The sequence below is a fragment of the Anopheles coluzzii genome, chromosome 2 (assembly GCF_943734685.1).
Source record: "Anopheles coluzzii chromosome 2, AcolN3, whole genome shotgun sequence".
Taxonomy (NCBI): Eukaryota; Metazoa; Arthropoda; class Insecta; order Diptera; family Culicidae; genus Anopheles; species Anopheles coluzzii.
The window spans coordinates 46,528,647-46,546,541 of NC_064670.1; the positions used below are offsets into that span (position 1 = coordinate 46,528,647).

The 17,895-nt window shown below is 46.0% G+C and overlaps 2 protein-coding genes across 2 annotated transcripts; one reads left to right on the forward strand and one right to left on the reverse strand.

The window, feature by feature from the left end:
* Window positions 1-2,936: 2,936 nt before the first annotated feature.
* LOC120948778 (nucleolar protein 6) lies at window positions 2,937-7,018 on the forward strand. Its single transcript, XM_040365485.2, has 4 exons — window positions 2,937-5,611; window positions 5,691-6,319; window positions 6,402-6,695; window positions 6,776-7,018. Exons 1-4 carry the CDS (start codon window positions 3,061-3,063, stop codon window positions 6,899-6,901), a joined length of 3,600 nt encoding a protein of 1,199 aa, XP_040221419.2. The 5' UTR covers window positions 2,937-3,060; the 3' UTR covers window positions 6,902-7,018.
* Window positions 6,995-17,895, reverse strand: LOC120948779 (myogenesis-regulating glycosidase-like). Its single transcript, XM_049606031.1, has 5 exons — window positions 16,719-17,895; window positions 8,327-9,206; window positions 7,689-8,253; window positions 7,459-7,615; window positions 6,995-7,378 (listed from the first exon to the last, which is right to left on the reverse strand). The coding sequence occupies exons 1-5, from the start codon at window positions 16,918-16,920 to the stop codon at window positions 7,179-7,181; spliced, it is 2,004 nt and encodes a 667-aa protein (XP_049461988.1). The 5' UTR covers window positions 16,921-17,895; the 3' UTR covers window positions 6,995-7,178.

The window sequence follows — 17,895 nt, forward strand, 5'->3', positions numbered from 1 at the left end:
TTTTTCCACGACTCCTCTTTTGTACATGTCATTGATGTTTCCGATTATGGCTTTGGTGTTTTCGCTGCTTAGTAGTTTCAATGTTTTGTACGATATTTTGTCAATACCAGGAGCAGAATTCTTTTTTGAGTTTAGGATATTTTGCCATCTGTTGTAGTCAATTAGATTTTTATCGCTTATGAATCGGGGTCTTGTTTCATTTTTTTTTTGGTTTGATGAACCGAAATGAATTTTTAAGAACTCTTTTGCTAGGGATTCATCTGTGGCAATCTTGTTTGTTCTGGCAGGTTTATCTTTGAACATTCCCAAAAGAGTCCAAAGGTCATCCATAGAGGATTGAGAATCGATCAAGTCAAGTTTTTCCTCGATTCGTTTGGTTTTTGATTTTTGTTTTGCGAATCGAAATTTGGCTGATTCTTTCTTGTACTTGATTTGGTTTTCGATCGTCCGATTTTGGTTATAGTCTGTTCTAGCTCTGCATTTCTCTTCCCATGCTTTTTGAACGATATCATTCCACCATGATTTTGGGGTGAACGGGGTCTTGATTTTGTTTCTTAAAATAATTTTATTGATATCTTTGGTAATTGAGTTGATGTCAGATTTGTTATTGTATGGTAGGCTGGATATTCCTTCGTCTATTTTTTTCTTATTATAAACTGTGATTTTTTGTGGGGGAGGTTTGAATAGGTTAAAATTGGTGAATATAACCCGATGTCCACTATTGCCGATGTGTATGTCTGAAACGTTCCTTTGAATATGTGGGGTTATAGCTAGAGAGGTGATTGTCAAATCTATTGCTGAGTTACTTTTGTTTGGGTCTGGGTTAATGAAAGTCTGTTCATAGTTGTTTATCACAGTTAGATTGTTTTCGTTAATCTCATGTAAAAGGATGTTTCCTTTTCCGTCACACGTCTGATTTCCCCATTCAGAGTGATGAGAGTTAAAATCACCCATAATTATTAATTTGTTATATTTCGCCAAGCTTGTGATGCTAAGGGTTAGTAAGCTGCGGAATGTTGCGATTGGTGTGTTGGGTTTAACGTACACCGAGGCGATTACTAAGCCTGCTTGCTTTATACGAGCGGCTACTATCTGTATGTATGGGTTAGGGGGAATCACTTTGAGTTTTTCTGTGTTTAGCTCTGTGCGTATTAATATTACCGCTCCTCCGTAACCATCTTCTCTATTGTCCGATATTAGTTCATAGTGTGGGATGTTTATTTTCCCTATGGCTTTATCATCCAACCATGTCTCCTGCAGGCAGGCTACATCGATCTTTCTTTTTATTAGCAATTCTCTAATTTCTTCTTTGTTGGCTCTTAGTCCCTGTATGTTAGCTTGTAATAACGAGAACATGAGACCAAATGTTTAAGTGTGGTTGTGGATGCCTTGTGAGTGGTATTTAGTATAGAATTTTGAATTTATCGTATTCTGATGTGTTATCTTCTTGTGTATTAGTAATTATGTATTCCTCCACCATCATAGTGGGGGTTTTAGGTGTTTCATTAGTAACTTCTATGTATATAGAATCTGGTGATTCAGGTGAACTGATCGTTAGTGTGTCGCTTCTTGTGGGTGTGTTTGTTTGTTCGTTGAGTGTAATCGGTTGATCGATTACGGTTTTCTGTTTATGTGTTTCTCTTGGAGTGGTGGGTTCGGCTGTGTGTGTTTTGTTATTTTCTGTGGTGTTTGTGTTGTTTGTATCATTGGTGGTATTTCGTGAATTTGTTTCTTCTGTCGAGTTTGTACTTACGCTTTTTGTTGCTGATTTTGTTCTTTGTGCATAGGATATGTCTGATGTGTAGATTTTAGGGATTTCGGGACACTGTCGTCTACGTATACGTTTTGCTTCTCCGTATGTTATTTTGTTCACTGTGCGTATTTTACTGATCTCCATTTCGTCACAAAAAACAGGGCAGTTCCTGTCTAGCGTATTGTGGGCATCTCCACATGACACGCATTTTGTTCTTACGCATGACTCTTTGTGCTCCAGTTCACTGCAGTTTGCACATATTTTGTCGCGCTGGCAAGATTTTTTTGTATGACCGAGTCTCATGCAGGTGGTGCACCGCATGGGTCTCGGAATGTAGAGTTCCACTTTCAGTGGATACAGTCCGAAATCGACTGTACGTGGGATTCTTCCTGTTTTGAAGGTGACGATTGCTGTGCGAGTATTGGTTAACACATTATTTATCTTTCTTTTTAAGATAATCACCTCTGTTGCCTTCTGTGCTTGAAGTCCGTCCAATATTTCCCCTTCCGTAAGGAATTCGATATCGGGGCATCGAATCACTCCTTTGCTACAATTTAAGGTGGGGTGTTCTAGCGTTTGAACCTGGATCTCTCCTCTGTGATCGGGGATCGATTTTATTTTTTTAATCTTATCTGCTTGTTTCTGGTTGGCCACCTTGATCAGTAGTTTCCCGTCTTTCAAGCGACTGACCAGCATTGGCTTTCCGGAGATCGCATTTTCAATTACCTTTGAGATCAAAAACGGGCTAACTCGGCTTAGATCTCTATCTCGGGTTGTGGATTCCATCACCATGAATACTTCATCCTCCATGATTTCTTTCTCAAATCCTAGGATTTTATTCTTTTTCCCCATTTTCCTTTTAGGTTCGCTTTGGAACTCTAAAATGTCGTAGTAGTTCCCGAGGGGAATGCCCCCCCCTGGGTCCTGGACCCCCATTTTCCACTAGTCACTAACGCACTCTACTTCCACTCCTCCTTTCTTATCCTTTTTTTTGAAAATACCCTTGTCTTGGTAAGAAACTTTATAATTGATTTTCCTTCTTCACTCTCTTCTCGCTATGCTTGTTGTTGGTCAACCGCTGCTTCGAAAAAACCGTCGTTACTCTTCAGTGTCACACTGTCGAATGGATGGTGTAAGTTGATGGTGTAACTTTCACCTGTCATTCACCGCATGTTTCCAGCGCTGTCAAAATAAAAACAATGTGCGCGTAGCGAAAAGATCTTTTCCCGGCACACTTGAACTCATTCGCGCGTCGATATTAGTGAGTATTTAGCTAGCAAAAAGTGCTAATTTCCCACCTAGCGAGGATGAACCGAGTGAAAAAGAAACCGTCCGGCAGTTTGGTGCTGTTGAAGAAAAAGAAAAGCAAGAAGCAACAAGTGCCCGTGGATTCGGACAACGAAGCGTACGACTCGATGGTCGACAACGGTACCGATGAGGATGATGATGATGATGACGACGGCGGTGGCGAACTTAATGGTGCCGGTCAGAACGGAAACGCTTCCGGGGAGGAAAGCGACAGCATGGACAGCGGCCACGAGAGTGGTGCCTTTGTGCGTGCTCCAAAACCATCGAAGAAGAAGGCCGTCAAAGCGTTGAAGCGCAAAGTGGTCGCACACGAGGACGACGAAGCGCACCGTAAGCGCCTGAAAGAGATGAAGGAACTGTACAAACCGCCGACCATGGAGGAGATAAACCGGCTGAAGGAAACGGAAAACTACTACCACTCGAATCTGTTCCGCATGCAGACGGAGGAAATGCTGAAGGAGGTGCGCGTGCCGTCCAAGGTGGGCCGGTTCAGTCACGTTTGGGTGGAGCAGTTTAAACAATTTCTCCACACAATAGAAGACGGTGCCAGTGACCGGTGGCTGCACGAGCTGGAGTACGATGGTGTGCAATTTCCACTGCCGTTGACCAGCATGCAGCACGCGCAGGAAGTGCTCGGCAAGGAACGGTTCCGGTATATGCAGCAGCACCAGGTGCGCGTGATCGGTGGGTGCGATGGAATGCTGCGCACCTCGTTCGGGAAACCACTGGTCGTGGATCTGCTTATGGTCATGCCAGAGAAGTGTCTTCACAAGGAGGACTACCTGAACCTGCGCTACCACTGCAAGCGGGCGCACTATCTCTGCACGATTGCAGAACGTTTGCTGCAGCAGGCGGGAAACGATAAGGTGGTCTCGAACATTCGCTTCGAGCCACTGAAGGGCGATCATACGAAGCCGGTACTCGTAATGGAACCGGCAGATGAACGATTCGCACGAAAGATTCACTTTCAGCTGCACGTAGTGGCCGATAGTAGCAAATTTCCCAAGAAACGGTTCCTCCCGCATCGGAACAATGTGCGACCGTCCATGATCGGAGGGCAGGCGGAAACGGTATCGACGGAAGAGTACGAAAACCTTCCCACCCCGCACTACAACACTTCCATTCTTTATGACGTTCGGTTGGTGAAGAATGTAGAGCTGCTGGAAAGCATCATCCAGTCAGAGAGCGTGCGGGAAGCGATCGTCCTGCTGAAGGTGTGGATACGCCAGCGGCACTTCGACCGAAGCCGGTACGGTTTCGACGGCGCACTGGCCACGTTCTACGTCGCGTATTTGCTGCAGAACAAGCGCATCTACCCGAACATGAGCAGCTACCAGATCATTCGACTGTTCTGGAACCAGCTGGCGGGCAGCAGCTGGGACAAGGAGGGAATTTCCTTTGACAGCAGTAGCCGCGAAATGCTGGTCTCCTTCTTCCGCTACTACGACGTGGTGTTTATCGATCCGCTCGGGACGCTCAACCTTGCCGCCAATCTGCCGGTGGATCTGTACCGGCGCGTGCGGCACGAGAGTGCACTGGCGATACGGTTGCTTGATAACCGCCAAATTAACTCCTTCCTGGCGCTGTTCCTAGCAAGCTATCCCTCCTTTGCCCAGTACGATCACATAGTGATGGTCAACGACTCCAAGCTCGTCACTGCCACGCTTGAATCGTTCGCCGAGGACGCCGAAAAGCTCGATTACTTCGGTGACGCTCAGGCACTCTTCACGCGCATGGTCGAAAGGTTGCTAAGGAAAGGGCTGGGAGCGCGTGCCGCCTATCTGGTCCCGCTTGCTAGCACTCTAAAAGAGGGCGAGAGTGCGATGCCGATAAAGCCACGATTGGCGCTTGGGCTTTCGCTCAACGGTTCGGAAGCGTTCAACCTGGTCGATAAAGGCCCGGAAGCGATCGATGCGGAGGCAAGCGAAGCGTTCCGCTCGTTCTGGCACGGCAAGGCAGAGCTGCGTCGCTTCAAGGACGGCTCCATCACGGAGTCGTGCGTGTGGGGCGAAACGTCCGACCCGATCGGACAGAAGCGTTTGATCGTGCGGGCGATAGTGAAGTTTCTGCTGCAAGCGCATTTCGATATGCCGGAGAACAAGATCGTATATTTGGCGGAACAGTTCGAGGCCGCGGTAACACCGTTCCCGGTGCAGGAGTTGCACGAAACAATTGAGGAACGCTCGCTAGCCGTCATCCGCACGTTCGATACGCTTGGACGTGTGATGCGCGATTTGGAACGTCTGCCGTTAACGATCAATGCAATTACTGGAACGGATCCGGTGTTTCGCTATACTGATCCAGATCCTCCGCGGCCGACCGCTAGTGGAATGCAGTCCAGCAATGGGGAGACGGTATTTCTCAGTGGGAAACCGATTCGTGCTACGATCCAGCTGGCGGCTAGTGGAAAATGGCCCGCCGACCTGGAAGCGATACGACGCCTGAAAACGGCATTCTACCTGCGCATTGCCGAGGATGTAAACACCTCGCGGAAATTAAAGGGACAAGTTCAGGCCCAAGCATACAACGACTATTTGGATGTGCTTTTTGGTAAGTGTGGTACAGGCAGTACTCATAGACTCAAATCACCTTGAAGGTATTTAAATGAACTTTTTTTTTGTTTAAATAGAAAAATACCTATTCCGGTTCGAGATAATTCATCAGCGCGAAATAGGCATTCTTCGCGAGTATCTGTCCTCGAACAAGGTTACACGCCTGCAGAAGGACACGGACGAAAGCGTCGCCCTGGAGATGCGGGCCACGATCCTGCCCCAGCTGACCGGCTTCCTGCACGGTTTGCATCAGCAGTACTTCTCCTTCGGGTCCGTCGCTGCCATTGCGAAACGCTGGCTTTACTCGCAGCTAATCGATCCATACCTCTGGCCGGACGAGTGTACGGAACTGCTGCTCGCGGCGCTGTATTTAAACCAACCGTTGCAGCCGCCGATACAACCGCAGACGGGCTTCCTGCGCTGGCTGCAGTTTATCGCTTCCACCGACTGGAGCAAAGAGATGATCGTGGTGAACCTAACCGACAAACTGTCGAGCGAAACGATCGACGAGCTGGAGAAGGACTTTTTCGAACGCCGCCATTCGTTCCCACCGCTCACAATCGTAACGCCGTGCGATGCGGGAAAGTATGGACTGTTTGGACGGAGAGCGCCAACGCTAGAAATACTGAACCGGGTGACGCTGCTTGCTAAGGCGGCCACACACCTGGTGGAAACCGATTTCCGTACGCTTCGCAACAACATTCAGGTATGGTAGTGCCGCGCGGGGTGGTAGTGAAACTCTTAAAACGGGACCGATTTTAGAATTTCATTCTGTGTGATCTGTTTAGGATTTCTTCGAACCATCGGTTGAAGGTTACAACGTCATCATTCACCTGCACGCCCACATCGTGACGCCGATCGGTATACGCAAATCGCATGAAATAGGCGTTCACAAGACGCCGGGTTTGTCAGTTAACTCGACGGACAAAGAGCCGGCAGCGGGGCTCGATCCGGTGCGCTCTTATTTGCAAGAGCTTCGTGAAGCCTATGGGCAGTTTGCCATCTTCTTCTACGACCCGTGTGGTGGCGATCGGATTGCTGTCCTGTGGCGTCCGCAAGCATTGGAAGAAAAACCGTTCACGGTAAGTGCACGTGGCATGCCAAGCGTTGGAGAGGGTGTGTTAATGCAATGCTTATGCTGGTTTCATTTCTCTTACCCCAGACATCGAACGTAAATGGAAGAAAGTTTACGAACGACGGTACACTGCAGCTGAATGTCGATGCGTTAGTGCGAGACTTTGAGATCCTGGGTGAAGGATTGGTGAGCAGCGTCGAGAAAATGCACTAAACACAACATGCAATGTGTTTGTAAGGTAGTTTAAAACGACCGATCTGTTTCGGATAATAATTTAAAGAGCAAAAAAAAAAACCAGCAATAAAATACATTTCTCTCCCTTCCCTTGTACGTCAATAGTTTCTAATTTATTTTGGTTTTTGATGGAAAAGTAGTAGGTAAATATAAATCACTATGTGTTCTGCTTACTTTACCATCCAAATTCGGAACCCGGTTTTTCGTTGCTTTGTATAAGGAACTAGCGTAATTTGGTTGCGACAGACCGCCCCGCTTAGTTTAGCTGGAACGTGGCAGAGACAAAGTATGGCAGCGTGTCCATCGGTGCGGTGTAGTTGTAGATCCATCGGCCACCTTCGTGCACGCGGTTCGTGTTGCCATCACGCCACGTACCCTTGGGCAGATATATGTCCCGGGTGGTAGCAAACTCCGCCAGCACCGGTGCTACCACAATGTCCTCCCCGAGCAGGTACTCTGCAACGAAAAAAGCATTGGAATTGGAAGGAAGAAGAAAACACCCCATCTCAAAAGGATGATTGTCATTTCTATCTTACCGTCGTAGATAGTTTGGGCGATCTTATCGGTAGGATCGAGCCACCAGATGGGAGGATTTACCGGTGTACCGTGCGATACGGCCAGTCGCATCCGCTGGATAATGTAGTCTGAGTAGGTTTCGTGCAGCTGAGCGAATTTCTTCGATATTGTTATACTCTGTGAAAGCAAGCGTTAGGAGGCCGCGTTTAGATACCATCCTATTGGATGACGTCCCTTGTTCTCAACATACCTCCTCATCAATATCCCACGGCGTCTTGGAGAATTGTATGCTCGGCATGAAGACGCTCGCCTCCAGCCAGCGTATGAACAGCTCCTTCGTGAGTATATCGTCCCCGTACACGTTGCCACCGATCATGTCCGGCAGCACGAACGGGTAGCCGTTCAGGTTCATCTGCAGCAGGGTCGGTATCAGCGACAGTAGCCCATTGTTCCAGCCCCAGCGTGTGTCGAAATCGAGCATCCGCACAAACACGGGCAGATCCTGCGTTCCCCAACCGGTGCGCACCTCGATCATGCCACCGAAGGCGGCACACATGCGCACGAAGTTAACCGTTTGGCTCGACGGTAGCAGTGCCGTGGTCCCTTCAATGTCGGGATCGGCCGGTGCCCAGCTCGTCTCGCCCGCGTCAAACTTAAAGTTGTCGATGCCGAGCTCCTGCAGTTCGCGCAACCGCCGCCGGTACCATTCGACTGCGTCCGGGTTGTTGAAGTTAATGTAGGACGCCTCGTTTTCGCCACTGTTCCACCACTTGGTGTTGTACCCGATCGTTTCGTTGTGCGATTTCACCAGATAGCTGGGGAAGATGGAGTAGGAAGATTTTTTTAAATTTAAATTGGAATTGCGTAAGCAGGACGGGAAGCTCTTACCCCTTGCTGAGTGCCTCCGTGTACCAGGGATCACAGTTCTTGTTGATGAACGGATGCACCCACAGCGTCACGCGGAAACCCATCTCGCGCAACGTTTCCGTCATCTCGGTCACGTTCGGGAAGGTGATCGTGTTGAAGGTGAGCGATCCGTAGCACACCTCCCACAGATCATCGATGTCGAGCTGGGCGTTCTTGAACCCGTACGCGTTGATTTCGCGCGCAAAGTCCAGCACCGTTTGCTGGCTGATCGGGCGGCGGTAGCGCACCCACGTGGACCAGATCGGTTGCCGTACCATGCGCTCGTCGGGAATGTCTACCGGTTGGTTCAGCACCCGCTCGACCGCCTTCTGGTGCGCTTCCCGCGCATCGGCCGCTACACCGATGCGGTAGTTGAACACAAACTCGTCGTCGTACGTGTAGTAGGGCAGCTCCTTTTTTGCGGTAAACCGTAGCACCTGATCGTTCTGGTCGATAAACAGTGGCACCTCCTTTTCGACGTAAAAGAACACCCCGGCCGTGCTGAGCCAGTAGCGTTCGATGATGGCCGCACTGTGCAGTTCCTTCGTGATGTACGGGTAGTCGTCGAACCGCAGCTTCTCGATCGGATAGTACTGCTCCATCAGTTCCGGGCCGCCGTACCAGTGGAGCGGGGTTTGTTCCGCCCCGAACGTATCGTGCAGATGCAGCACATCGCTACCGATCTGGCCCTTGCGCAGGGTGCGTGAGATACTGAGGTAGGCAAAGCCGGCGCTGTCCTCTACTTCACGAATTTCCACGCTGTGGCCGTTACCGTACAGTCGCATACCTTTCGGGAACGTTTCGATGTCCGAGTCATCCGTGAAGTCATGATCGAAGGTAATCCTTTGCACGCGATCGTCACCTGGTGTGAGAGGTTGAGAATGTAGAACATATGGTTGATTTTTTTTATTTGTGAGCTTATCTTCTCTACCTGATAAAAAATGTAAAAGCATAACTATGCATTTTTATTCATCTTCTATTTGGTCCAACGTCCTACGTGGACATGCCGGCCTATACAGGCTTTCGAGATTTAATTCATTACCACGCAGCCGGATAATAGTCAGATATAATCAGTTAGTCCTTGCTACTGGAAGACGGTCCATGCTAGGCTTGAACCCACGCAGGGCATGTTATTGAGTCGTTCGAATTGACGACTGTACCACGGGACGATCCGTTATTGAAACCAAATTGAAACGTAATCAGACCAGATTTATCGTGTGCTAGTCCGTGTGCTTACAACAGCTATAGCTTCCGGTCATATTAGAGTCAAAAAATGAAATTTAACCAATCTTTATGATACAATATTTATTTAATAAAAAATCAAGCCATAACTGCCATAACTTTTATGGCAAATATTTCAAATTTATATGACAAAACTGACATTCACTGCTCCCACAAAAAGCAATCAAAACAGCTTATCGCAACGTTTTGTGAACGTATTTTTTTATTATAACATCAAAGATGTGCCAACGTGCTCAGCTGAAGTAAAAAATCCTTCAATTCCAAGTACAGAAACGGCAGAAAACTGATGGAACCTCCGAAACAGTAAACCAGCTGTGCATTATCATCACACAAATCAGTTGCGAAATTAATGTTGCACATTCTTTCCAGCCTTTGGCCTGTGCAAACGCAGTGCCACCCAAGCCTGCTTTGATCCATCGCCATTAGTCTTGGTTATATTTGTCGCATGTCCACTGAAATTCGTGATCCCTTTTGTCTTAAGTCCCTTTATTGTTGTTGGGTCCGTTCCGTACTGGAATATGCCTGTGTCATCTGGTCTCCTGTCCAACTATCTCTGCTCCAAAGGATTGAGAGGATCCAGAGACGTTTTACAAGGATCGTATTTCGTAGGTCGCTGGGTCATCACTCTATTCCGCTTCCTTCGTATGAGGATAGATGCACTTTATTAGGCCTTGCCAAGTTGGAGCACCGCTTCTCGGTCGCTCAGGCTTCTTTCGTCGCTGGCATATTGCTCAATACGATTGATACCCCTTCACTTCTGTCGCGCTTACATTTGTATGCACCTTGTCGTACCTTACGTTATCGTTTTCGTCTCCAGTTACCTATATGTCGTACACGTTTTGCTCGCAATGAGCCTTTTGTAAGAGCTATGTCGTCTTTTAATAGTACTTATGATCTGTTCGATTTCAACATATCCTATCCTGTCTACCGATCCCGTCTTCGCTCCTTTTCCGTACCATAAACTCCTTCCAACTCCTTCGTGAATAATTGTTATACTATAGTCAGTAAGCACTATTGCTGTAACCCAACGTGGCCGAGCAAATAATAAAATAAAAATAAAAATAAAATAAAATAAAAATTAGTGTTTCACCCTTGGGGAAGCTCTCTGACCCAGATATTGCCGGTGTGGATCGATGAGATCGGCTAAGCTAGATAGAGGTCCTAAAATTCCAGTATCGTATCGTCGCTTAGATCATCAGCCCCGACGTAGAATCGTTCATAAATCATCACGTTTTTTAACGGGAGCACACGCCCTACTCACTACCTTCTCGATCACAGCATTCCCTCGATGATCGGGGCTGTAGTATGCCACAGAGAAATAATTAATTTCTCCAAGCGAAATTAATTTCAAGCGTTTGTGCGCTTAATCCTTTCATGCACCATGCGTCTCCATTGGCGTGTGCTGTTGTGGTGTAGTGTGGTATGGGAAAGCGATGACTAAATAAAAACGAAACGGAAAGGAACCACCTCAACTCTTGATCTACTTCAATGCTAGAAAGCGCGCTCTCGAGAGCACTCACACAGGGGGGGCGGGGAAGCGGTACGAGATTTATGGGCCACGACTTTTGTGAAGGGGAATGGGGCAGGAGCGGGCGTGATTGGCTGGTAGGAACACATCCCATTAATTATGGCCATTTTTCGCCGATTCTTGAGCCAAATGGTGTTTGTGTGCGCGGGCAGACCAAACCGAATCGTGCACAGGATCGTGTTTGATCGTGCGGTTGCGAAATGAAAAATGTACCACGAAACTCGGCTGCAAATGACGCGTACGATGGCGCTTGCCCAACTGTCACGGCCAGCACGTCACGTGCTGAACGCATTCCTGGTTGCGATTGCTTCTCGCTGAGTCGCTTTTGCTTCCCCGTTCATTTTCAATGCAGCGTAATCAATGCAGAGAAGCGTTTCTTATGGAAACTTCTCCATTAAGATCGGTAGGTTGGTAACAATCGGTGACATACAGTAGGGAGCCGCCACGGAGATAGCAGTGGCATGGGTCAGCTTTATCGGTGGAATCAGGTGGTGGTGGAGGGCATTAGATAACTTCTCGTCAACTGTTGACAACGATTGTTTGGAATAATTTATGTGTGTAGCGAATATTTATGACCCTACCACAGCCGTATTGAGATAGCGATTGGGTTTGGGGTAGCTAGATTGTACAATCAAATAGGCAGCCATCCCGAGTTGATAATGGGATCATGTTGTCCGATTGTAAGGATGCGATTTACAACACAGGTTCACAGTAAGAGAGTGCTTAGAAAGTTTTCAGTTCAATTTCTATGCCATGCTTACTAAACTTTCTAGTTGTTGTATGTATATCAAATATTTCAAATCATTTCTATATGAAGATGGTTTCAAGTTATTTTCCTAGGCTTCATTTGTATGCCCAAATCTGACAAAGAAGATCGATTTGATCCATAACCAATCGAATATCAATATAGTCAAAAAGATGCAATCGTGTGGAATTCACAATTCTTCCTAAAGCCCAACAATAGAGATAGATGGTACATTTAATATATCAAATGTTTATTAGTATGTTAACTAAGATTATTCTGTTCTTTTTATTTGGGGCAATACCTTTAGTTTGTCTAGACATGCATATGCAAGAGTAGTCTCCATTATTGACGAGAAAAATGAAGTTTTCGTCGGAATCGATTCCGGCTAGCTCCGAAGTTTTCTGGAATCGGTTTCCAGAATCGATTCCGGAATCGGCTTCGGAGTTGGTTTCGGAATCGGATTCGGCTCCGGAATTGGATTTAGGATACGAAATATTCACCTGTTTCGGAATCGGAACTGGAACCGGTTTCGGAATCGGAATTAGAACCGGTTCCGGAATCGGAATTAGAACCGGTTCCGGAATCGAATTCGTTTCCAGAATGGGAATTGGTTCCGAAATCGGATTCGGTTTCGCCAACCACATAAGCATAGACATTTGGATCCAATGAATCAACGTATTGAAAGCCGCAAAGAATCAAAATTTACTTGTAAACGATCCATTCTCATGGAGATTCCTGGACTGATGTCGCTTCTGAATCTTCTTATGTCAATTCATGAACTGATTCTCATTCTGCAGCTAATTCCAATTGATTCCCAATACGGAATCGGATCTGGAAATGATTCCCAACACTGAATCAGAATCGGGTAGGTCCGATTCCGATCTCCCACCACTAGTCTCCATGGCAGCATAGACAATACTTCTTATAATACCAATCTCGGCCCGAATAAGATGCTTAATCGCTACGAACATGTTGTCAGGTTTGAATTACAAACAAACTGGCATGTAAAGCCAAATTTTAAAATGTTAATACAAAACTTGAGAGCTACGTAAAGCTTTGTTCTTCAAATTTGGCAATAGGTTACATAAATGGTCCTTTGTACTTATATAGTGTAGTGTAATGTAATTTTGGTTTTAATTATATGAGAACCATACTTCATCACTTTTTTTGTTACTTACTGAGAATCCGATTTCAACGGTAAACATAGTTATTAAACCAATTCTACTTTATTTTATATGTACTTTATTGTATATGTCTTTTTGTTTCGTATTTTGTTTCTACAAACCAAATTCTATGATTCTGTAATGAAAATAACAATATAAATTTACAATAATATTCCCCAATTCGACCACCGTATGTGTCTGGTGCAGCGCTGTTTTAGATGTTTTATTTTATTGTGTTTATTGGTGTTAACTGTTTAAAATGGAATGTCAGTCAAACAAGTTTGGGAAGCACTGGAAGTACATAACTGCCCAGAAAAACACCGAGGGAAGCAATGGATCCATTTTCCCCCTAATCGTATCTGGCGTGTGGCAACCTGATACGGTAGAATGGGTAAGGTTGTCGCCAAAAGCCACGGCGCCAAACCAATCGACGTTGGCACAACGGGAACAGAATGGGGAGGAAAATATGCGGTGCATCGTCGAACGAAATCACTTTACAGCGGAATTTCGTGGGGTGTGTCTCTGGAAGGCGGAAACGGCTAGCAATTTACTTTTGGCATCAGTTTTAGATCGTTCTAAAATTAATCCCCCCTGTAGTCAAAAGCGAAAAAAAACAACCACCGATTTTAGGCAGGGGTTGTTCGGATCGTACATGCTAAGTTGTTTGGAAAGCATCCACACAGCCGTTCGGATTGCTAACCTCACGCTCACGCGCGATCTTCATTTCGTTTGTCAGATTGAACAACACGAGGGGAGTCCATAACGGCCGGGAGATGGGGAATGGGTCCATCAATCAGTGAGAAATGTAAACATCAGCCCAGCATCACCACCGCATAACCAATTGCCCCCGGAGAATTTGGCTTGTAACGAAACAAACGGTGGCTGCCACACGAACGTTGGCCGTTAACTTGATGTTTTCTGTGTTCGTGTCTCGGCCCTGTCACGGATCGTTTGTTGGCGGTATGGCGCGTTCTGCAGTATGGAGCCGAAAGACATCGACAACAACGGACGTCCGACAGATCCGACGACTGATGGCAATCCATCGGTCTCGTCCATCATCCGAGTGTACACAGTTGCTTGCTGTTTTAGGGGTTTCGGGTACATGTTTTGTCACCATTCGCGTGAAAGTGGGAAAGTGATAACTAATTTTTTGTTATCTGTTTATGCGTCCATTATGTGACGTGCTGAGTTACTGGCGATGATTTGATGGTGGGTGTTATTGCTTAAGAAGTGTTGTTAAAAAAGCCTTTGCGTTTAGTTATGGATGTAATTTGATGTGAGCATGAATGGAATGATGACTGATTGATATTTTCACTGTATTAGCTACAATCTTTGAAAACTTATCAGCTTTAGTTTGCGTGGAACCATAAGTAAATGTGTAATGAAATTGATATTTACAAAATCTTCAAATGAGGAGCAATTTACGATTTTTTAAAAATAAAGTAGTAAACAGTATCCTGCTATGGCTAACCAACAGTTCACTGAAAGTCAAGACCATTAGTGGTAAAAGCAGGCCTTGACCGACATCGGTTGTTGTGCCAAAGACGAAGAGAGATAAAAAACAGTGTCACACGGCAAAAGTGCAAACCAAACGCTATTTATTACTTTGATTGCAAAATAATTCAGTCGCTTTTGGATCAGACACGATCGTGAAATGAGTGTTTTGGTAAAAAGAAAATGTTACTTTTCATTAACACTTAAGGTAGATGAAACGTGACCTTTTGATCTTGATCGAGCGATCCGATGCTGATTAGAAGAAACCCTGGTTTATTTTTCTGAGTGTTAGAAATAGAAGCAAATACCATTGTTAATGTGCTATATTCGTGCTATCTTCATAACAAAAAGAGGATCTAAACTTTAAGGCCTTACATTAATTGTTTTATAGGTTTCTTATATTTTTGTACTTTGAGCATACAGAGTTTTCCAATTAATTTTCTAATGTGCACATTAATATTCACCGCGAAGAACCACAAATACAATTTTAATTCTTCCACATGATTTTCAATGCGTCCCAAGCTGGACTACGTTTAATACATATTTGTGATGTGTTGAAAATCATGTGAAAGAACTGAAAAATTATTGAGAAATGAAATGTGTGACAGCTGTTGAAAAAATATCTCACAGACAGGGAATAACGCTTTTTATAATGGAAAGTGACTTGGAAAACTTTTAGGTAACAATTTTCTCAGAAAAAGTTGCTAATCGCGTAACTCAAAGAGCGACTGTTTCTGCTATCTTAAAACTCGAGTTCGGATTATTAGCTAAACTGATACGTTGAGGATACAAATTGTGGATTACTCCATCGAAAAGCTCCTCAATTCAATTTGTTTTTCTTTTACTTGTTATAACATTTCCCATCCTCCATTCTAACAAGGCTTTGTTGCACTCTAGCTTATGTCTTCTTCTAGTACATTGCCTACAATATATTATTTTCGGCAATGACAATTCTTCTAAACCGGTAGCTTGAGAACCTTTTGAAAAGATCTTGAAAATCTCGCAACATTCATAATGGACCACGTACCACGGTAGAGCATTGCGAATGATGGATGGATAGACAGAACACCAAGAATGCGCACTTACCCCGTAAAATCGCTCTCCCTCGCTTAATGGGTGAGCGTTACATGTGCGATCCCTCCGATCCCACCCAAAAAGGACGATCAAGTTACTCCGTTGGGCGGTGGCCAATCACACATCAACTGCAAAATGTTTGATTTATGCAAAAGCACTATCCCTATTCCTTTCCCGTTCTTCTCACTACACATTAATGTCAGTGTTCTTGACGGCGCGGGAAACAAACCACACACAGACACCACACACGGATGCAAACGGTAGCCAACGAATTTAAGTTTTGACGAGTGATGCCAATCAGACAGCGGGAAAGGTTGATCGACAACCGCAGCGTTCTGTGGGCGCACCATCTACAATCTGTTGCACTATTGCAACGAGCGTACTCTGGATGAGCTGGTGCGTGTGGGGGTGGGTTTGACATTGTGACTCTGTACCCTGTGCCAAATGCATATCGCCCTATCGTTCGTCTTAATGCATATCCGGCAAATGGATCGACAGATGCCTTTCAGCCTTTTGGCGGATGTTGGATGGACGGAGTCTGTTCCGATGAGCGGCTCTGGTTGGTACTTGAATGGTAAAGATTTGTGGTTTGGCATTTTGGATTTGTATCGCATTTGTTTGCGTGGGTAAAAAGTGCAAAGTTTGTTTGTTTCGCAGGCTAACAAATGCTGATGCAAACAAACTAGAGGCTACTAAGTGGAATGCAATGCGAGTTGTTGCTTCACAAAGACTAAACATGTGGAGTGATGCTTGTAAGGTGTGATTATTTGTTCATCCTTGGCAGCTTGCATGAAGGCAATAATACCAAATTTCTTCCACCTTAAACAGCATGGTGTTTTGCTTGGAAGGAATAGGGGCAAGAATAAATATAATTCCATGTTTATTTTCATTCATCAGACATAATAAGCACGTCTGCTATTTATCCATCCACCCGCCAGTGTAGTTAACCGTAACTACCACCCCTTATGCTATTGCTTTCAGTCGTACGAGATGCGATGATGTGGTGCGAGCAACGCCACTTCCGCCACTATACTACACTTGCGAGGAAAAGAAAATAAACAGATTGCATGCCACTTAGGGCAAGAATGGGAGTGTAGTTGCACCCGTCTCCCACGGACGTTGTCTTACCTCGGCGGATGCTCAGGACGTACCGATGGTCCGGTTGCTCCTCGAGCCGTACCTCGATCGAGCTGGCTGCAAAGCGATAGGTTTCACTGATCTCTTCATCGTCCCGCAGCACCAGCACCAGGGTCACGGTCAGTGCCGCTGCCACGACCAACACACCGAGCGTGGACAGTAGGAAGCATTTCTTTGTCACACGGATCGCCATCGTCCACGAGACAGGTTTGGATCACTGCTTCTTTAGCTGCTTCTTCACTGCCCGCGCAAAAATAACCTACCGAAAAACCACTCCAAATAGCGGTGACACTGACTCGCTACTCACGATCGGTGGCCGGACCGGAACGGTGACAGTTTTTCACCGTTTGGAAACCGTATGTCACCTTTCGTTAAGAGGGATGCTTTCGCGATCGCACTGACACTGGTACGAAATTCAACCTTACGCTTCTGTGTTGTTTTATTCTCTAAGAAAGAATCAAGGTAGAAGAGTATCTGGAACACTATGTTCAACTCTTGCGCACTGGTATTGGAATTTGGGGACGATCTTCAAGTGATCCTCACGTTCACCGCACAATCGCGGCTGCACTTCTATCGGTACACCACCGCGTACTAAAGCTGGCGGCAGCTGGTTTTTGGGCACAAGCTAACGTACAATTACACTGCTGCTATCACCGGACGACCTCCCAGACATCACCGATGCCAGGTGAGAGATAGATACGTCCACTGCCTCCGGGGGTGCACATGTTTCCGATTAGAAGCACCTATTCTTTCAAAAACACATTATCTCGGGGAACGGAGTGAGCTGTCGTTATCACACGAGGATAAGTTGTTGTCTGTCCCCTGGGTGGAGTGGGCCTGTCAGTGGGTGACTTGTAGCGGTTCTCACCAAATCCCGAGTTGATTGGAAGCGTTCAGAGGAACCATACTATCTCATCCACGATAATGACATCCCCCCATATCAACGTATAATTACAGTCTGTTTTACACCCTTCAGTCGTTGTTGCACACAGACCTATCTAAATATTTTTCTTTTCAGCTAGATCACACCGTTTGCTTTTCGAATTCCAAATCCGATCCGATCGACACTCTAGCTCTCGTATGTACGGGATGCTGCACGGCGTCGTCGTCGTCGTACGAACGGAGCTCGTCGATCCTCGGTCCGGCTTGAATCGCAACTGATCCGATC